Source organism: Uloborus diversus, chromosome 5 (assembly GCF_026930045.1).
Source record: "Uloborus diversus isolate 005 chromosome 5, Udiv.v.3.1, whole genome shotgun sequence".
NCBI lineage: Eukaryota > Metazoa > Arthropoda > Arachnida > Araneae > Uloboridae > Uloborus > Uloborus diversus.
Window position 1 is genome coordinate 106,907,498 of NC_072735.1, and position 22,522 is coordinate 106,930,019.

Below are 22,522 nucleotides of genomic sequence, written 5' to 3' on the forward strand. Positions count from 1 at the left end.
GAAACGGAACTCGTAACATGTTTTTCAATCTGATTTCTTCTGACAGACGATTTAAATCTTCGCGAATCAAATAAGGTTGCGAAGCAATCTTTGGGGGGTTGTTATGCGTCAGCAAGCAGGGGCAGAGCCACCTGATAAAAACAAAATAATGCAACAAGTTGTTAATTACTCTCTTATGGAAATACAAAATAGTTTTCCTTGAAAAACTTCGTATGTAAAATAATAAATGAAATATTTAATGATTTTTATCCACTATCGAAATTTTAAAAAATGCAATCCAGTGATAAAACTGTATAAAAACTTATAACTACGTAAAAGTCGCCATTTATAGGCATATCAACACATGCGGCCTCCTTAAAACTGCCTAATTTAAATTTATATTTTTAAAATAATACCTTTTTGATATTTACTTTTTATGGGGAGGGGCGCCAAAACGAGGTCTTGCCCCTGCTCAAAAATGACTTAGTTACGTCCCTGGCTCCCCCCCCCCCCCAAAGCCCAATATCTAAGGTTGTGCTTCTGTTTTTGGCGTCCACTGATGTCCTGTGAATTTCTTCATTTGCAAGGAAGTACTACTTTTGCTATTTACTCACGTTCTTAATAAGTCATACATATCATTTTATTACCAATCGCTGAACTCTCAATATTTATTGCCACAGTATCCAACTATTTATTGCTGCTTTTTCCAAAGCTTATGCATAACGGCATGGGGTTGAAAAAGCGATATACAGTTCATTTTGACACAAAAGTTAATATTGTTTCTCTTGAAAGTTGCGTATGCTGCATCTATGTTACAAAAAAAGAAAAGAGAGAAAATATTAAAATTTTTAATGAACCATTTCTAATGAAAAATGTTACAACTATTATTTTGCAGAAAAAGTTTGCAAAATCACTGCATCTAGGGGTTCCCCCCTCCCCTTAAGAGCAAGGGTGCACCCCCTCCAAAATAAGACCCCATAACAGGGAAAATACCACTCGAAATCCCCCCCCCCCATAACAATTTCGATGGTGCAGTGCGCCATGACCTCCCCAAGGTGGGTACCCCTCTGCATCTATGTGTTTCGTAGTTGTCCCCTCCCCCCAATTGGGAGCAGCACCCAGGATACCCCTTAAAATTTCTATGGTACGGTTCGTGCCACGATCCCCCTTGAGTGGGCACTCAAGGGGGTCAATTAATATGTTATCAAAATTAAGGTAGTTAGTACAACGAGGGGGCCTCCGTAGCTCTGTGGTAGAAGCTTCTTCTTCCAAGTCGAAGATCGTGGGTTCGATTCCCGCTTGTGCCTTGAGTGTTATTTCCTTTTCTAGTGTTGTAAATCTTTCCTGTGTGTGTGTGTCCGGAGGCAAGGCGCTTGGCACGCAGTCCTCTATCTATGTGAAGCTGTCTAGCGTCTAAATAAATGGATAAATAAAGTGCAACGAGTGGGACTTCAGAGCAGACAGCATGATTGAAATTTTTAGGGAGAGGAGGGTTTGCTGAAAGTTGTCTTTGTCGTGTTTAGGGGATCTCATTTTGGGGATGCATTTGAGGATATGGTTCAGTTTGAGATTCCTTATTAACTTCGCACCACTCTTGCATTTGAGGATAGGGGACGTCATTTATCTTGAGGGGGAAGAGGAGCATCTCTGATTTTGGAAAGATTTTTTTTGGTGCAAATGGAATTTCATAAAAAATGCGAAAAAACTGTAACGTCACTTAGTTTGTTTTATTATAATTCAAAATACAGAACGAACCAGTTTATTTTCTGAAACTAATTTGCATTTGATGATGTTTACCATTCTTGAAAATACCAAATACATGAAAAAAAGTACACTTAAAATCGGAAAGAACATACTCCTTCAGGAAGTGTTTCCAAAAAGGAAAAATAAACTACAACTGTATTGCTTATGGTATCGCACTTTTTTTTTTGGCATCATGTTCGTCATATTGATAAGAACTCGCCTTGAAATAGATGAAGTCGCCAATATGGTAACCATGGACCCAGGATCGTTCCTGCATTGACCGACGTGTGCATGCGATCGGCCAATGTTCAATTTTCGTTCCACGGTTCACAGTGAAAAATACAAAATCAAATATCAAAACAAGAAAGACTGAAGTGAAGCCTTAAGATTTTTTTTTTATTTTTTTCATTAGGAATGGCATCGAGCTTTTGTGTCATCGGAGAAGTGTCATCTGTTTGTATTTAAGCAAGCATGTTATTGAGTTTGAAAAAAACAGTTCTGTATGATTATCAGTGTTTAATCAATTTAATCTTGGGTTATGGCTGAAAGAAAGTTTACTAGAAGCCTTAATAAACCTGGATCCGCGGCTCAAGTTCGCGAAACTGTCTCACAAGCGGTGCGGGAAAGCACTGTAATTGTACGTTGTTATTTGAGACTTTTATTTATATTTTATTGCACTTGCTGCTTAAAACTGTTCTAATGTATCTAAATTTTAAAAAGTTGGGTTAATGTTTCATATATTGTTGCTTCCCTAGTCTATTCAAGCAATTTAAAGCACAGTAATCCCTTAACATTCGGGAGCTCTTTACATTGCCAAACTTAAAAAACTGCTTAATTAAATTCGGGAGCAATTGCCGTGAATAGTTACGAATTTTTTGTCGTTTATTTCATAAATCATAACTTTGTTGTGAAGAAAATTTGAAACCTCATGAAGTCTATTCGTGCTATGTCATGTTTATGTTTTGTTTTCCCTCCGGCCCAAGTATTTTCTTTTCGGCTTTCAACACTGCTTTTTTCGATGTCGTTTGAAATAATTTATTTTATCGTCTTCTTTTTTATGCTTCTTAAATATTTTACATTGTTCTTCTTCATTAAAAAAAATCTACTCTGCAACTTGGCGAAATGAACACTTCTAATTGATAAGGCGTAGTAATGGGCATAATTGAGTTCTCACAATCAAATCACTGGATTATCAAAGATCACTCAAGAACTCGATTATTACAAGTTCAGGGGTGATTGTGTTCCGGTATTTTACCGGACTTCCAATATTTTCTTCTTGAATTCTAGTACCTTCATTTTCGAAAATACCGGAACTTCTATATTTTCAGAAAAACCCACTTTAGTAAAATTTAGGGCGATTTTTAATGAAACGAAAAAATCCAAATTGAAGACATTTGGTATAAATATAAATCGTAAGCTACAGTCATGTTTTGTAAACTGGGGGAAGGTAGGAATAGAAAAAAAATTTTGAAAAAAAATAGAACCGACTTCAAAATTGCTCTAAAAAGTGAAAAAAAATTTTATTCTTTAAACACCATCGATAATGCTTTTAAACATAATTTTTGAAGTTGGCGCAAAAACAAAACGTAAAATCCAGGGTAACCATGCTTCGTTCATATTTTTTTTCCAGAAAAGCATCCAAAGTTACGAACGAAACATTTATATCGTTATTCAAATTTGCTGTCATCAATGCATAATGTATGTGATAGTGAAGAAACTGGGCCTGGTTAAATTTATAGTTGTATTTGAGTTATGGCTGTGAATGATTTTATCCATCGTTTTTGCGCCAACTTCAAAAATTATGTTTAAAAGCATTATCGATGGTGTTTAAAGAATAAAATTATTTTTCACTTTTTAGAGCAATTTTGAAGTCGGTTCTATTTTTTTTCAAAATTTTTTTATTTCATTCTTTTTAGTGTAAATGTAGGTATTTCAGAAATAGTAAGAAGTTACCATCACGAAACTTCACATTTTTTTCTTAAAAATGCTCCATGCTAAAAAAAAAAAAAAAAAAAAAAAAAAAAACTCTTGACACGCGTTAAACTTTAAGCGGTTAGCACTAAAAACTTATCTTTGTTAATCTCTGGAAATCATGCGTAGTTAATCAGGGGTCTGTCCAGGATTTTTCACAGGGTCCGTTTTTTGTGAAAAATAAAATAATTTTGTGAAAAATCAATTATTTTTGTGAAAAATCAAATAATTTAAAAAAAAATTTCTTGTAAAAACGAAAGTTTAGACTCTTGAGATGGTGGAAACTGCATCATTTGACACTTAAAGTTGAGTGTTTTCTCTCTTTTCTGTTGAGAATATCAATCTTGAGTGTTTTTCTAGTATTTGAAGAGAGGGGGGAGGCATCGCTCCCTGGGCGATGGGCACCCCTCAAGTATCAATATTTATCTAACATTCTACATCATGTTAAATTATACTAGAAATGTTTTTTGTATAGTATTTAAAATAACTGTAAGAAAAAAAATTAGGCAGGGATTCAGCATTTAACTTTTTAACCCAAGACACTGTTTAAAAGCAGAGTTTCGTTCAAACCTTATAAACTCCGTGATTTTCACAAAAATGAAAAATATTTTATTTATTTACCTCTTAACTAAGCGTACTAAACATCGAAAATTCGAAAAATCAGATTTCCACAGCGGATGCAAAGAGATTGCAATCCTCAAAGTGAAGGAATCAAAAGTATAAAAACGGCTTGTAAAATAAATATTTTTGATAAAATTACTTTTGAATTGCATTTTAGAGTCCTATGATAAACATATCATTAATATCTGGATACAGTTGGAGCAAAAATAAATAAATAAATAAATAAAAAATAAACCATCGATTCAGCATTTTAATTATTGACTCATAAAAGAAAATGGAATTCCCCTTTAAAAACTTGAAATAAGCTTTGTTACAAAAATAAAGAGACTTTTCATTTATTTGCATCCTAATAAAGCGAAGTTAGCTTGAAAAAAAGAATAAAATAAGATTCTCATATTGGATGTAAAAAGATTGCGTTTTTCAAAATGTAGACATCTATAGAAAAAAATAACGGTAAATAAAAGTTTATTTAAAGTTAATTATCCTTTTTAGTATCGAAAAACCAAACCCATATAACTTTCTCCCAAAATAACAGTTTAACATCGCACCACCAGACACTAAGTGACGATAAGTTTACATTTTGTAACCCTATCTGAAGCGATCACATCCGCCCCACCCATACTATCCTTTGCAGTTCTAAATTCATTTCGCTGTATATTATTGATGATTAAATCATGAGTGGGGAGAAAAGTGCTTACTACGCCTATTCAGAGAATGTTGACGCTTTTCCAAAGAAGTTTACAACAACACCGCTGCATAAAACAAACAAGCAAAATTATAAACCAAACTGACTTTCAGCTGTTAATTTCTTTCAAAGAAACCAACAACAGGCATTATATTTATTTGGCGGTAGTAATTATTTATGGCTTGCAGGAGCATCACAAGAGTGCCGATTTTTTTTTTTTTTCCTTTTGCAAAATTAGCTGATTTTGTATAAGTTATTCCTCTAATTTAACTTTAAATATGCTGTTTTTTTTTTTTTTTTGAGATTTGCTCTTTCAATAAACAATTTGTGAAAGATCCGTTTTTGTTTACCAGAATTTTGTGAAAGGACCGTTTTGGTTGATCGGATTTTTGTGAAAGGTCCGTTTTGGTTGATCGGATTTTTGTGAAGGGTCCGTTAACGGACCCAAATTTGCTCTGGCCAGACCCCTGTTAATTTAGTTATAACCATTTAAGTATTGCTGTTTTCCTAACTAATTTACGTTCCACAGCATCTAAGTTGCTCATGATGCAATCCTGTATTTTCTTACTTAGCCCCGATCATCTGTTATCGGCATAGACGATAACGATAAAAATACTACAGAGTAGTTGAGGCAAACCTAATGGTAGCATTGTGAAGGCTAAGCAGATCCTAATCACTGCATCACCTCGCTTCCAGGTTAGGTTTACCCCTACTATGGAGCAATAGCACTGAAGAAAGGAAGATTTTGATAATTCACATAGGGTTACTATAAATCAGCAGGGTTACTAAAATAAAATTATTTACGCCAAAAATGAGGCGACAGCGCCAGATTCCTCATTATCGAGGTATCCCTTGAAGAAATTTAATGCTTGCTTCACAAAAGCCTTCATTCAAAACTATCATTACAATTACTATTAATATTACTGTTATATGGCACCAAACTTTTATAACAATGAGTTTCATATTGTCACGTAGATGAAGATAGCGAAGACAATGTGAAAGCCAAATGAAGCGAATACTCGTTAGTCTCAACTCGAGATCTTTATTCAGAACCACGAATGAACGTTACATCTCCTTATATACAACTTGAGAAAGTGCTGGAACTTTCCCGACTTGGAAAGATACAGAAATTAATAGAACATTCGAGAAAATACGGGAAACAGTAGAAACGAAAATTTAGTAAAATTCACTTTGACCTAGTCGGGATTTGAACCCGGGTCGCTCGTGTGGGAGGCGAGAATTCTACCACTGAGCCACCGTTTTCCACGGATGAATAGTGCGAACTTCGCTACAATATCATTTTAATCATTTAATAGGGAAATTGCATGAAATTTGTTGTTTTTTGCCCATAACTTTTTTTCTAAAGAACAAATATGGTCAAACAAAGTAATGGGACCTAAGTTGAGCCATCCCCTATCCATTAAAAAAAGAATCATCAAAATCGGATCACTAGGTGAGACGCTATGAGTGGACAAACAAAAAAAAACATACATACGGTATGAACTGATAACCGCCTCCTTTTTGAAGTCGGTTAAAAAGAGATAAGAGCTTCGACTCCTGTCTTTGTTCTTTATGGCAGTAGGAGGAATTGATCATATTCAAATATTTTCTTTATTTTATATTCTGGTTTATGATCTTTATCTCCGTGCGTTCTGTTGTTATTGAACTAATTCTAATTATGCTTTATCGTTATTAATATGCTCCTCGTAAATATAAATTAGTTTGTTAAATTAAATTTTACTAGTTAACTCTTACTTTTCATTTCGCTACTTTTTTTGTTTGAAAAATTTATTCATTTAAACTTTGCATGTTCTCTTTTAAAAAATGAGGTATCTGGATAAATCTGAAGATATTGTCTCCATCGATGCAGGAAAGAAGAACAAGTTTAATTGGGAATGGTTAAACAGAGTGGATTCCTACAATGAAAAGATGGAAATATAGTGTAAAAAAACTGATAGGGCTGGATTTTGGTTTTGTGTTTCTTGCAACAAGCCCTTTACATATGCTAATGATGGTGTGAAGGCATTATTGCAATGCAACATTCTTCTAGAAATACTCAAAAGAAACCGGGAATCATTAAAAAATGCTGGTGTATTAGGCTTTATTGTATTAGTAAATGAATGGAATTAATGTTAAGGATTCAGATACAAAGGAGGAAAATAAAACATTCTTTGAAAAATTTTAAGAAATGAGAAAAACCCATTTTAATGCTCAATTTTTTCGTGGAACCCCTGGTTTTTCAGCATTAGTTTGCAGTGACGTAGACAGGGCCTGATTACCGCACAGGCCTACATAAAAAATAATGACTAAATGATTCGAAAAAAACTTTCTTAAAGGAACTTTTTGTTTTCCTTTTGCCAGTAGTGCATTTACCGTGTCGCAATTGAGAGAAGCCCGAAGGAGATTCATTTCATGGTATATTCCTTTGTATTTTCTCTTTGTAAGCACTTTTGTTGTTCAATGTCAAGAGCAGGTGCTTTTATCAAAACAAGTGACATTCCATTCGTTTAGAAGAAAGTTCTAGAAAAACAGGGGTGGCAATCCTCCCTAAGGAGGATGACGCATCTCTCTGAATTTCTACAGAGAACGGAAGAGATTCCCCTAAAATGAGATCAAAGATCTCGCTTTAAAATTATACCCCCTCCCTAAAAGAGTCAGTAACTCAGTCAGCGCCATTCACCCCTCCCCCGTGAGGGCACCCCTGAAATAAATACAATAAAGTCTAGGTCAGGGGCTTTCAATAAGGGAGATTGGATTTCAATAGAGAAATTTCAATAGAAAATTTTATTGTTTTTTGCATTTTTGACTTTGCCACAAGCATCGAACAATATGGAAATGATATATTTTAGTGTATTACAAGAAGATGACTGCAGTATCACGTTGCTTGTGAACTGCCAGATTCTCTGTTCGGATAGTTGAGAAGAAAAAAAAATAATCGAAGTTGCTTAGATCACAGATATTGCAATAACTGTCTCAATTTGCATTTTTACAGTTTATTGTAATTTGTTGGATAAAATCAGTGAAGCTAGAACCATTGCTAATTCCTCAACTTGAAGCACCCAGGTGATTATTCTCTAAAATCATTATGATGATGTAAATCATTTCATCAAACACGTTATGAAGCAACCAAAACATAGACTATGAAAAAACCCTCCCCTGTGATAAAACAAATGCACTGTTAGACAGCCCAAACATACCTTAGTTCCATTTTATACGAATCTAGTGGTGCTTCTAGTGCTTCCGGTCATTGTCATTTATCGTTACTTGATCCTCGACATGGTTACCTGAAGAGACCTACCACATCTCTTTTTGTATATGGAAAACCTAAGACTTTTCACTAAAAGATATTAAATTGTGTGAGAAAAGTTTTGTACACAAATGTATAAGAAAAAGGAACAAAACCTGGCCCGGATCAGCATATCCGCAGAGCAGAAGGGGGGGGGGGGCACGTCCCTAAGGGGGCCCCACTGCTCAAGAATTTGAAAAAAAAAATGAAAATGACTAGCACTAAGACTTATTAATGTTGCAAATATACACTGCTGACCTCCACATATTTTGTTGTACGGGGGCCCAAAATTTATAGATCCGGGCCTCATGAAAACTTACAAGTTCTATCTTTTAAAGCTTGAATATGTTAAATATGTACTTAAAGTACCAATAACTAACTTTATTAATTACATAAACATAATTTTAGGGTTTTCTAACTGGATTTAGTCAGATATTATTCAAGTATCAAAATAGTGGCAGGGACATGTACATTATCCCCATTAAACACCAAGTCTCCCATTTTGGGACCTTAGCATATATACATTTTTGGCAAAATTTCAGCTACATATGATTAGAGGCGTGTATTGAACCTTTAAAACATATGAAAACTTAACTATCTTCAATGTGGTTCATGTAGCGGCGTTTAATGGGAGGGAAGAAGAAAGCACTTGGTTTCTTCTTCCCTCCCATTAAACGCCGCTGATCAGGTTTAAAATGTGTAATTTTAAACCTGATCAAAAACAGTCAGCCGGATGTTATTGGTTTAAACCACTTAAAAATGCCGGCTTTTATTAAAATCTGTTCTCTCTCTTTAATTTCAAATTATTAAATAAAAACAAAAAACCCAACTGTGTAAAAACCAAAAAAAAAAAAAACTAAATAGAAAAATGTATAAGCCCAGTAGTTTAGAATGTTATTAAGTACTACTGATTAACTACACGGTAAATATAATGAAAATTTTGAATCAAGGCTTCTCCAGAGCAAACATGAGTTTAAAGTCATTTAAACATTTGGAAACTCTATTTTTTGCACACTTAGGAAAACATAGTAGAGAGCTTTTTTTCCCTTTCTTTTTGTGTGTGTACTATTTAATTAAATAAAGCGCACGTTTTTTTAGTGATCTTTGTTTTTGTTAGTTCATATTTTGGAAATTCTTCAAATTTTTTATGTGCTTCAATTCGTACTTTCGTTTCTAAATGAATACTCGTTCGTTCGTTCGTTCTTTATACTTATTGCTATTTTACTTTTATGGGTAAGGAAGAAGCTCGATTTATAATCACGTCAAAGCGGTGTGTTTCGAGTTCTTTCAGTTAAAACCGAAAACGAAAGAAAATAGCAATTGTTTCTCACAATTATTACTGACCCAGGCAACGCCGGGTATTTTTGCTAGTATGTGTATAAAGGTTCTAATTTATAGCATCAGAAATCTATATTAAGTTTTTTAATGAATGCAGAATTAAGTTCTGTTTTACAAATATACATTATGTTTGATTTGAAAAAAAAACACCAATAATAAAGCATAAAAAATAGCAAATTATTGCATAGAAGCATTTTAAAGTTATAAGTAAGCAGTATTCAATGTATAAGACAGCTTAGGAGGATCATCCAACAAAAGTGTAAGGATTTTTTGTCAGATGTTTGAAACAATTTGCAGTTTTTGTGTACATATTCCTTTTATCATTTTACTTTCTGAAAAGTTATTTTATTACTTAAATTGACATTGATTACCTTTTTAAATTATATAAAGGTAATTAATATGAATAGTGGAGTACATAATTTAAGTCAAAAAAAAGCCGGCTTTTTTCAAAAAAGACTGGCTTTCTTAGTAAAAGCCAGCCGCCTTGGCTTTTTTTTTTTTTTTTTGCAGCTCTGTCTCGTATAATATATTGCAACGTTTTTGGATGATATGAAAATCGAATAATCTGGTTTTTAGAGAAACTTGGTAATCAGTTAACTCCTTTTTAAGATCAACGCAAGGAAAATGAAGCGCAGCCACGGGACCCAAAGTTTCGAAATGGACAGTTGCCTGCCCAAGCAATTTCAGCAGTTTTTAAAAAATCATAAAATAAGCATCTCAATAGAACGACTCCTAAATAGGATATTATCTTTAAACACGTTTAACTCAAAACTTGAAAATGTCCACTTTCTTCCCATTGCTTCTCACTGCTTCATATAACCCCTGAATGGCGCACCCTCTCAAATGTAACAGAGCATCTATCTAGGAAAAGATGCTGTAACCCCCCCCCCTCCCAAAGTTTGAGATTAAAAATAGTCTCAAAAACCATCCCTAAAAATTTCATTGGTGCAGGCTGTGCCATGAACCCTCCCCTCCCCCTTTTTTTAGTGGGCACCCCTGTCAAAGTCAACTTGATTCTGAAAAAGTTCAGCCCTACATCCCTCTCAGGATTGAAACCCTTCCCCTAAAAATAGACTAATACCTACTAAATTGACCCATAAACAGATCCATCCAGGATGAGGCTTGGGAGAGGAGGCAAAGGTTATGTACCCAGTGCAAATTTTAATGAAAAACTACAAAAAGCACATTTCTGTACATTAAAAAACATTAATTTTCAACGATGGGGAGGCGATTGACCCCCTCTGGTTCCCCTAAATGACGGGCCTGCCCTCAAATTTGTAGTGACAAAAGTATGTGTCACTCACGCCCATTATTTCAAATTTTCCGGGAGGTGGGAGGGGGGTGAATAAAAGAATATACAAATCAATAATAAAACATATGCCCACATACATGTCCATGCAATTATTTCAAAAACATGGGGGGTGGGGTGATTGCCCCTTCCTGACCCCCTAAATGACTAGCTTTATGGTATCCCTTCCCCTTGTGCGCGATCCTGCAGAAACAATTCAAGAAGTCGACTGTTCTAGAAGTCCGAGTTGCCACTCCCACAGCCCCTCAAGAGCAATAACGCACCCTCTCAAATATTACAGAGCAACTCCTAGGACAAGAGCCTCCCCCCCCCCCAATGAGATTTAAAAGATGCTTTCTTCCCCCTCAAAGTTTTATTGGCATAGTCTGCGCCATGGACACCCTTAGCGTGCACCCCTGTAAAAGTAAACTTGATTCCGGAAAACTCGGGAAGTCTAGATACTGGTCGAGAACTCGATTCAAAAAATCTCAAAGTTAATCGTTTAAGTACTCGATTCGGAAGATCTCGAGAAGTCAATCGCTCGATTTCAAAAGATCTCGATTATCAATCGCTCGAGTTCTCGCTTTCAAAAGATCTTGATTATCAATCACTCGATTATCAGAAGTACTGGATTCCTGAGATCTCGATTATGCCCATCACTAATAAGGAGCCATTATGTAAAAGATTTCCACTTCAAAAGCAGAATAAGTGGGTAAACCCTGGGAAAACATCCAAGACCTTTGGAAAATGTTTTGTTGTCAATGTTTGTTCATCGTGTTGATGTACCCTGTGAAGAGGAGATGAGGCTATGGAAAATTTCAGACTAAAAGCTGACAATGATTGCACTGCAAAGCATCTCAATAACATAGGCATCCTTCCATCTGTTATATGCCAAGTACATAATAACATCTGCTGCCTGCCTTGTCTAGTAGTCAGAGGAGTCTGACTGTATTGGGGTGGTCCCGGTTTGAATCCCGGCTCAGGCATGGATATACTTTCTCTCTTCTGTCTTTTTCCTTTCTTTGTGTGAATGTGTTGTTATGCTGTGAATCATTGCCTACCCTACAAACGGGTCCCTATGGCATGTGTGTACTGTGGAAGTCGGACTTCACACCAAATTAAGGTACTGTTGGAAAAGTGAAGCAGCACACTTCAAATTTCCATTTTTTTTCCTGACAAATTGACAGTCTCAGAAATATGTAGAGATAAACCCAAATATGAAAAAATTCAATTCGTAGTGCACCAATATTGCATCGGAAAGTCAGCTGGAACCTCCACCTGCTGGCGAAACTAGGTATCTAAATTCAGTAGTTATAGCTATTCACCAATATGGTAGAAAGAAGATAAAAAAATGGATGAGCTCTTGGGGTCCAGCACTATATCTACAAATGGTCAGAAACCAATACAACAGCACTATTTTATCAAACAAAACGCAAAAAAACTTTGTCTTAATGTGAAATTTCACTGCATGCATTCAAGTCTTATGTTGAATGTATTCATTTTGAAAGAGGAAAAGTATCTTGTATCAATGAATTTGACATGATTTTTGTTATTTTTTGCTTTTAAATATGTTTTTAGCTAAAACCTAATGTTTTTCATTTAGGCTAAACCGCAATTGATAGAACCTGTAGATTTTGAAGCTTTCTATCAAAAGAATAAAACAATATTGCAAAATGATCCTTTGCGAGAAATGCTGCTGTTTCCTCAAGATGACGTATCAGTAAGAGTTAAATTCTAGTATTTTTGTTTCTTTATATTCATCTTTTTATTGATGTATTAGTTTTTAAATATTGTTTATTAAATAAGGTTTTCAAAAAAAAAAAAAAAAATATTTTGTACTGTTCTATGGTTGCAGATCTAACTAGATTTTACATGACTATAATAATTTGCACACAATTTTTGACGTATTCAATTCAGTTAGGTAAAATATTTTTTCTACTTCACAAAATGTATCAAATGTATTCACATTTTGATTTTTCTTTTAAAAAGATCAGTTTATTTTATCCGCATATCTTTAGGTAGTGTAATAATTGTATCAATATTTTAGAGAAAAGTTTCAATTTAGCATTTAGAACTTTCTCTCTTTTTTTTTTTTTTTTTGTCTTACTTTCTGCTATATCTAATAGAAAGAAGAGATTACTGAATTCATAAAAAGGGTTATTTTTGACAGATTTACACATTTTGAGGTTATATTGAACCCATTTTGACCATTTCTGGAAAATGTGACTGTATTAGCTCAAAAAACTAAATGAAATTGAATGAAATTTTGTACACACTAGGGATGCCCTGTAAGCAACTTGACTAATTAATCAGCAAAAGATAATTGACCAATGCTGATTAATTGGCGACTGATTAATTTTAATGATAAATAAAGTTAAAAACTACAAGAAACCCTCAAGGATTTGTAAAAACAAAGAATTTCGGAAGTGAGAGGTTTTTTTCTTAATTCTAAAATGAAGAACTTACCTTTTTATAGTATAAATCTTCACACTCAGTCTAAAACAATACATCATATGACAATGGCACGTTACAGATACACACCACGTTGGAGTTAACTTTTAGTTAACGTTCAAGTTTGAAGAAACTGGCATTTTCTAATGTTTTTACTTCAAAACATAACTACTGAATTTAAACTAATACAAAATAAGCTTTCCTGTAAGGTATATTGCACGAAACAACTGGTATCTAAACAACCCAAGTAAACAAGTTTGAACAGATCTAACTAGCTTGCCTTCGGGTTACCAAACACAGGTTAATTTCACCAGGGATGCCATGCTTAAAAAATTATCACCTCATTGGCGAGAAAAATATTTCAATTTTGTACGAAAAATCGGATGTCGCCAAATGGGGGGGGGGGGGGGGGGTATATCACATCTGTACCCAATTATTTCATTATTGTCTATAAAATTATGTTTTCTGTTGTTAGCAACATGAAAATTCAAATATTTAATTAGTAGACTGTTATCTATAGACTGTTTTAGTTTAGCATCGATATTTTTACCATTAGTAGCCATTTAATGTATTTCTTTCTATGTTTACAAATATTATAAGGAGTAAATGATTTTTGTATTTAATAACCTTATAATTAAAAAAATTATAAGGAAAATTGTTATTACTAATCCTTATAGTATTATTAATGCGAAAGTGACTTTGTTGATTTGTAATATTTTCACTACTAACTACTCAATTGATCATCATGAAATTTTGTACAAACATTGTCTAGGGGAAAAATACATTTGGCTACCTTTCATTTAAAAAAAAATTAAATATTTCAAGATTATTTTTCCATATTTTTATTAAATCATTAATTTGCAAGTATCTCATTGAAAAGAGTGACATTTGTTTGATTTTGCAGCATGTTAAAGTCCTTAAAAAGCTCCACAATATGAACTTTACCTGAAGTTTGTGGGATAACTAGAATACCCTACGGGGAACACCCCCATGGGGCCCTCAAGTTCTTTTGTGGAGGGGGGGGGGGAGCTGAAATTGTGTTCTATTATTGGATTGTAACATTACTGATTAGATGATCTGTAAAAGATCCCATTTTTTTAAAATAAAAATTTTTGGTAAGACCTCATTTGGAGTATGCTGTTTTGGTCTCCTTAATCTTAAGAAAGATATTAATGTATTGGAAAGAGTTCAAAGGTGGGCTACAAGGCTAACTAATGGACTTTCTCATTTAGACTATGATTCCACGCTTAGAAGGCTAAAAATGTAGTCTTGAGCAAAGAAGAGACCGAGGGGACATGATTCAGTTTTTTAAATTTATTAAAATGAAAGATGTTACGGGGCTGAAGTTAAGCACTGAAAACAGGACAAGGGGTCATTGTTTTGAGCTATTTAAATCTCAGGCTAACATGGATATTAGGAAAAATTATTATTATAGCAGGGTAGTGGAACCTTGGAACACAGCTTACCGGAAGAGGTGGTAATGAGCAAGGGAGTAGATAGTTTTAAGAGGGCCATTGATCTTCACTGGGGATTGTAAATTGACTAGGACCAACCTAGCTGGGCCTAGAGCCTGTTGTGGTTGTCACTTTTGTATTTGTAAAATGAGAATAGTCCATTTATTTGGAATTTTTGCTTGTATTTTCGTAAAATTAATTCTCCCTGTAAAATGTCATTTTCAATCAAGCATTAATTTTTAACCCTGAAAAGTGAGGTAGCAAGGCCTGTTTACTTTAGGATGTGAGGGGATAGTCCCCCCCCTTTCCCCGTGCAAGCCGTTTAAAGTAAGAAGAAAAGTATTGACAGGTGGAGATGTGTGCAACATTGTAAAAATGACAGATGTGCAGACTAATATAAAATTGAAAGCGAAACGACATTGCTCTTCAAGTGTTCGTTATGATTTTTTTTTCCTGAAAAAAAGAACATTAAAGAATGCTAAAATTTTTATTGGTTGAAAAAGATAATGATTTAAAAAAAGAAAATTATAAAATGTGTTGAGATTGTATGCATAAAGTAAATGCAGTAAATGAATTAAAAAAAAAAAAAAAAGTATGAAGTAGAATTTCCCTCACATGTTTTGGAGGGAACAATTTTTCAAAGTATTTCAATCATTAACATTATAACTATTCATGCATTATAATGATAACGATTTTATGATGGATATTTTTTGATGAAGTTTTTTTTTCTTTCTTCCTTTTTTTTTTTAAACAATTTCAAGGAGGAAGTCATTGAAAGGACTTATAGAACTATTGTTCCCGCTGTGCTTGATTTGACAGAAAATGAAGTGTCATCTTTATTTACTAGACAGTGTATAAAGACGTACACAAAAGACTGGCATGTTGTCAATTACAAATATAAAGCTTATTCTGGTTCTTACCTGCAGTTACCCAAGTAAACACCTTTTGACATTCATATATATCTCTCTTTTTCCCCCCCCAATTTACTCTTTCTGTTAGCATTTTGTTCAAACTAGTGGAACATGTTATTTTTATGTTCTTAAACATGATCCTATAAGATTATTTTAATAGTTTGTAAAATTGATTTAATAGTTATTATTTTAAACATATGTCCTATAAGATTATTTTAATAGTTTGTTAATAATGGGGTCGTTTCCAAAATTTTAAAAGTATTTTTTTCGGAAAAAACATGCTTAAAAACATAGAATCTAACCATTTTTTGAATAATTTCTTTAAGTTTAATATTTTAAAAAATTTACTTAAATCGGTGCTCTTTCATCGTTTAACGCTTCTGCCGATGACATCACAAATGATGAAATACCATTCAGTGTTGCCATTCACGGTCCAAAATATTTAATTCACATCTTTACTCATGTGTATTGGCAACAATATGGTTGGTAGCAAGCATAGAGCGCAATTTTAATTCGCTGCTTGATTATAACGTGAAAACGTAGTAGAAAGATGCAGCAAAATGCATCATTTGTGACGTCATAAAGACCACGCCTTGTTTGAAAAATCGGACATTTAAAAAAACTGTTATGAAAATGAAAGTATTTTCTTGGTCCATGTTTTTTTTTTTTTTTTTGCTCATTCTATCTATTTCAATGATTAAAAGTAGTACTTTTGACTGAAGGAAACCACCCCATTATGTAATGATTTTTATTTTTTTAAATTAAAACTAGTAAAACTAAGGGATTTATTATGTTTTAACCAAGAGTTTTACTCAATTAAATTTTGAAAGGTGCTATTTGATATTCTTTATTGTTTTTCATGTAATGTTTTTGTGAAATTTTTCATTTATGTGCTACAGTCAAACTCACTTATAACAAAGGTGAAGGGACTGATATTTGCTTGTTATAAATGAATACTCAAATAATAATAATAAACGAGCTGCGTCGCCCGGCTTTGCACGGTCCACCTCAAAAATAAAAGTTATGTCAAGTGACGCGAGTTCAACACTCAGGCTTGAACCAAAAAAAAAAGTCAGTGTAGTTTTGCGGCAGATTGCGGAAAACCCCCCAAAAAAGTAAACAATTTAAATCCCCTGATTACAGGAAAAGCCTCAAAACAAAAAACAAGAATTTTACCTGTTCATATTCGAGAAAAAGAAATGGCAACAGATCTTTCATCTCAATGATTTTCTTCACGCTGTAAATTTTAATAAAAGCGTTCATCCGGAAAGTTGAGTTGAAGCACTGAATAATAATTTGAATGGAGGAAAGCCTTTGAAAAATATGGATTTTATTTTGAAATCCAAGAGTCATAATTAATAGTTTTTAATTGATATCTCCGCTAATTATTATCGGAGGATTATGTTAAATAGCCAAACATGAAGACGGGAAGATGACGAATCCATCGATACCTGGTTCGATGGTCAGTTCACTGTCGTTCAGGAGAAGAAGCTTGGACATAGATAGATAGATACTCAGATTTTATATGTATAAGATAAATAAATAAATTGCAGAAATATCATGAAAACTCATGGTATATACTAAGTTTTTATTTGTTTTTTGTTATTATCATTTTCATACAGAGGCGGATCAATTGAAGGGGGGGCCCTAAGCGGTAAAAATTTTCGTCCCCCCCCTCTTAAGTAAAAAAGTTCCAATAAAATAAAAATAAAGTATAAACAAAAATTTAAAGCAATATCGTTACACAATAGTTTTTATTTTTAGTATCTAACTTATATAAATTTTCGGCATGCTTTACTGACAGCAAAATTGTCAATTATTCTTTTAGTGTCGATGCGATTTAACATATCTACCTCTATGTATAAAATCACCAAGTTATTTAATTTATTTAATCCCATTTTCTTTCTTAAATAATTTTTCACTCTCTTCAAAACAGAAAAAGATCGTTTGCCTGACGCATTCGACAATGGAATAGTTAAAAAAAATTTCAGCAATGTTTCCATGTTCGGAAATGTACAAGACATTTCTTTCGCTGCATGATAAATGTGATAACAAGAGTCTGGAAGTGAGTCTAAAGTGTCTGGATTTTCTGGTGTTGTTTCAGAGGCGTTTTCTTGGAGGAACATAATAAAGTGATAAAATTCATCTTCTAAAGCGCAAAAATCAATATCATTTCTGTAAATTTCCTTCAAACTTTTGAGTGATGTTTTTATTTCTTCTGTAGATATGTTTCAATCAAAGAAGATCCAAAATGGCTCAAGGGCAACTTCATATTTCTGAACTCTTGGAAGAGATAGCTGTGTGCTTATGCTGACACATATCACAAAAAAAGAATTAACTTTAAAATTGTTTCTGGTTGAGAGCTCGTGTCCTGGTTTTTTATTTTCATCAAAAAAATAGTTCCTCTTTTGACATCTGCTAGTTTGCACATCCTCTTCAGTAAATGCTAACCCTGAAATATCAGTTGCTTCTTTTTCTACTCTTTCGTATTCTTTTCGAAAATTAATGATGAAATTTTCTTGCGATTTCATTAAACTGGACCCTTTTAAGAGTTCACACTCTATTGATTGCAATGATTTGCTAACTGCATTTATTCGTTGCGAATAGTGTTTCAAATCACAGTCATTAAGGCAGTTTCATATTTTACCTTCTTCTTTAAGAGTGCTGTCACAACTAGAACTGTCGCTTTTTTCTCTTCTTTCGTAGTACCAATTTCTTGCAGAGCCTCTATTATGTATGAGAACCCAAGTTTTATAGCCAATATTGCACCTGCTCTAGCTGACCACCTTGTGTCAGATACACTTTTTACAGAAACTGATTGCCTCTTTGTGTACACTTGGAAGCCAAAATGCTCCATCGATGAGTTGATGCAGCGCAAAATGTAAACAGCTCTTGCACAAACATAAAATATTTAATTGCAGAGCTACAACTTTCTGCAACGAACTTTCCCATTAAATTTAGGGAATGGTTCGCACACGGAATAAGTTTGGGATAGTACTTTCGTTTTGACATAACTGCACGGGCCGTTCGTTTGATTACAGTTAGTAATATTTGAACCCAACAAATTCGACCTTTGCACTCCATTCAAGTTTCGGGGTCCTATGGCATAGTGGTGAAATTTTTGGGGCCCCTAAATCGGGACTCACGGACCTGTTGATCAAGGGCAGATCCAGCATCTGGTTAAGGAGAGGTCATTTCGGAAGTCATTTTTTGGCATAAAAAGAGCATATTTTGGAGGCCCGTAAAGTAGAACTCATAGGCCTATTGGTAAATCAGGCCCCGGCTGCAAAAAAAACTCGTTCATTCAGTTTTAGTTGGTAAAATCTAAAACCAACGTATTTGAACAGATTTTAGTCAAAGTTCGAGTCCCTATGGCATTGTAACTCAAAATATTGGTTAAAAAACTTTGGGGGCCCCTAAACTGGACCTCATAGACCTATTGGGTTAATCAGATCTGGACTGTAAAAAATATCTATTTTAGTTACAGTTGGTAATTTCTAAGACAAACGTATTCGAGCTTTAGATTCTAGTCGAACTTCGAGGCCTTATTGCATCGTAATTCAAAATATTTGTGGAAAATATTTGGGGGGCCCCTAAACCGGACCTTATGGGCCTATTGGTTATCAGATCTCGACTGTAAAAAAAATTCTGTAGTTTAGTTACATTTGGTAAACTCTAAAACCAAGGTATTCGAGCTTTATATGCTTGCCGAACTTCAAGGCTCTATGGCATTGGCATCGTAATTCAAAATATTGGTGAAACAATTGGGGTGGGGGCCCCAAAACCAGTTATAATGGGCCTTTTGGTAACTCAGGCCTCGACTGTAAAATAACTCATTCGTTTAGTTACAGTTGGTAATATTTAAAACCAATTTGCTCGAGCTTAACAGTTTCCAGTCGAGCTTTGGTCCCTATTGTATCGCTGAATTTCGGGGCCTTGCGCCATCACGGGGGCCCCCCCGCGGCCGCTTAGTTTGCATACCGTTAGACCCGCCACTGTTTTCATAAACACCACAGAAGTTGGTTAATTTGTTTTGAACTGTCTTATTGTGTCTGTTATGTTTTTGTTTGCGATTGGAAAACATTGTCAATTGCCTCCCTGGCTTTAAAAAACTGACTTTTTTAGTGCAATCAAACACTGTCGAGAGTTTGTTGAGGATGTCCTAGAATAGAAATCTTCCATGTTTTTCATTACCATTGTCCCCCATTCATTTTTTTGACATCATCTTTACTTTGAATTTCAGTAACCAATATTCTCAACAGTAGATATTATCTCTGAAGTGATAACATTTACTTCAGCAAATATATTTTTCAAATGTGTTTCTTAATGCATTTCAAAACTTCCCGAGCCTAAGGTTTCATTCCTGAGAAAAATTTGTTGATTGACAGGTGAAAGTCAATCAAAATTTTATGAAACTTAAAAATATTGCTCATTATAACTGAGTATATAAATTATTATAAAGTAAATTCAACTGTAATTTTTTTTAATGTAAAATATAATTTATATTTACAACTTTGTTAAACTATGGCAAGTCAATGTTGTGTGAAGGTCTTTATTCACATTTTACATGTTTTACTACTTGCAATTTTTAATTTCTAATTGAGTGCTTTTGAAAGTAGCATGACCTGTCCAGTGCCATTTCAAATGTTGATTTCATTTTTGAGATCATGTAAAAGACTAGTAAAAATTTAAACATGGCAAAAAAGTTCTTTTTTTTTATAGTGAAGAAAAAATAGACTTCACAAAAAATAGACTTGTAAAAATACCATAGGAAAAACAGAAATGCACGTCATTAAAATAATAATGATAATAAAGCACCTAATTCATGTCACAGCTTGCTTAAATAGTTTACATGCATTGTTTGGGTATGTAGTCAGGGACGATCCTAGAGTGTCGGCTGCCCGCATGCAAAAACCTAATGTGCCGCCCCTCCAGAGAATTTTGCGTAATTTGACTAATACTTAACGTCATTATCCATACTCTTCAAATTATTGTATCAAGTTCGATCTTTGAAAAAAAAATTTTTTTTTATGAAAAAAAGTGAATTTATAAAAAGTAAGAAAAGTTTTTTTTTTTTTTTTTGAGTTGATGAAATAACTTTCTAAATTGACATCAAAAATTGTAGTTTTAGGAACTTTTTTGGAAACTTTAAGGGTAAGGTATTTTGGGGTTCCCTCCTGAAATTCTTTCAAAATTGAAGTCAATTTTAAGCAATTTTTGGTGACCATAGCTCCGGAAAAGTCGCGTCACTTCCCGAAATTTCTCCAAAAGCTGAAATTTTAAACACTCAATTTTGAGCTATCTTTTTTTTGACGTTACGAAAGAGAGGAGGGATTTGAACGCTTATTATTCAAACTTTTCGAAATTGAAGTCTAAGACGCAATTTAAGACTGTCTCTTTGGACAGTAGGGGTCCAGCGGCATTTCCTCTTAAATTTCCCGGTATGGTACTTTTAAATCACATTTTTTGGTAGTGGCAAAACCAGAAAACAATTTTGCGGGGACACTCTTAAAACTTTCCCCATCTAAGAGAGGATATGGGGTTCTGATCCAAAAAAAATCTGAAATTGTAGTTCTAAGAATGCAATTTTCGAGTATCGGGTAATGATACGGGGAGGAAAGGTTTGGGGTCCTTCTGCTGAAATTTTTTGAACTTTATGCCATAAAAACGTGATTATAGGTATATTTAATTGACGTTAAGGGATGGGACTAAGGGGCTGCCTCCGATTGATTTTTTCGAAAAATAAAATACAACTTCCCCATGCCTAATTTTTTTAAATTGAAGTTCAAAAAACGCAATTGCAGACAAACTTTGATGATGTTACGTGCAGGGGATTTTGGGGCTCTCCCCCAATTTTTTTTTCAAAGTTGAAGCTCTATAAAACAAAATTTTTGAGCAATACTCAGTGATACTAGGGGGATGAATTTAAATGTTCTCTATCATGAATTTTTTGAAGTTGCAATTTTTTTTAAAAATTAATTTCAGATTTCATATGGGAGCATTAGCTCATTTTATTTAAAGAGAACTGCGTGTTAAGCTCATCCCCCAATTATTGTTTGAAAAATCCGGGGCTTTCCTCCTCAAATGTTTTGAAATTCAAGTCCAAAGCATTCCTTCCATTCTTTATGCAATCTTTGATGACGTTAGAATAAGAATTTGAGTTTTGGGTGCTGTCCCTTAAAAACACATTTAAAAGTCATCATGGGGGAGACTATAAAATATTAGAAATTGATATCGAAAAAGAAAAAGTAAAAAAAAAAGCTAAGAAAAAAGGGTGGGCAAGAAACTAAGATCAGGCTCTAAAGATCAGTGGATCAAGGAAATAAAGGAGTGGTTCATAAAGGAGTTTCAAAATTAAAATCTGAAAAATGCAGATAAAATGGACTAACACACTGTGCACTACCATTCTGTTTTTCTTAAACTATGCTAAGCTATCGTGAAATTGGGGCTTAATTTCAATCATTTGATAATAATTTAAAATCCAGCATATTTTTTTAGACTTATTTTACGTTTTTGTAACGCGATATTCATAAAAAATAGAACTCTTGCTTAATTAATAGGAGGGTAGTTCTCAAAAGGTGGGAACAAAAAAGTTAATTCTGAGCAATTTTTAAAATTTTGAAATTTGACATCAATTTTGTTTTTATTGCGTAGTATGTACACCTAGAACATCATATACAAACATAAAAAGACAGCAGGTATTTATAAAAATCAATAGCAAATTTAATGATTGGTCTGTAGGAAACAGATTTTGGACATCATCATCATAATGTAAGTTTCACAGTTTTTGAACTT

At 33.8% G+C, this 22,522-nt stretch overlaps 1 protein-coding gene across 1 annotated transcript in view; it reads left to right on the plus strand.

The window, feature by feature from the left end:
• Nucleotides 1-2,181: 2,181 nt before the first annotated feature.
• The window catches only part of LOC129223067 (dedicator of cytokinesis protein 9-like), a 241,712-nt gene continuing 221,371 nt past the window's right edge, over nucleotides 2,182-22,522 (plus strand). Inside the window, 3 exon segments of the mRNA XM_054857632.1 lie at nucleotides 2,182-2,359; nucleotides 12,515-12,631; nucleotides 15,578-15,750. Coding sequence (XP_054713607.1) covers nucleotides 2,261-2,359; nucleotides 12,515-12,631; nucleotides 15,578-15,750 — 389 coding nt within the window. The 5' untranslated portion in view covers nucleotides 2,182-2,260.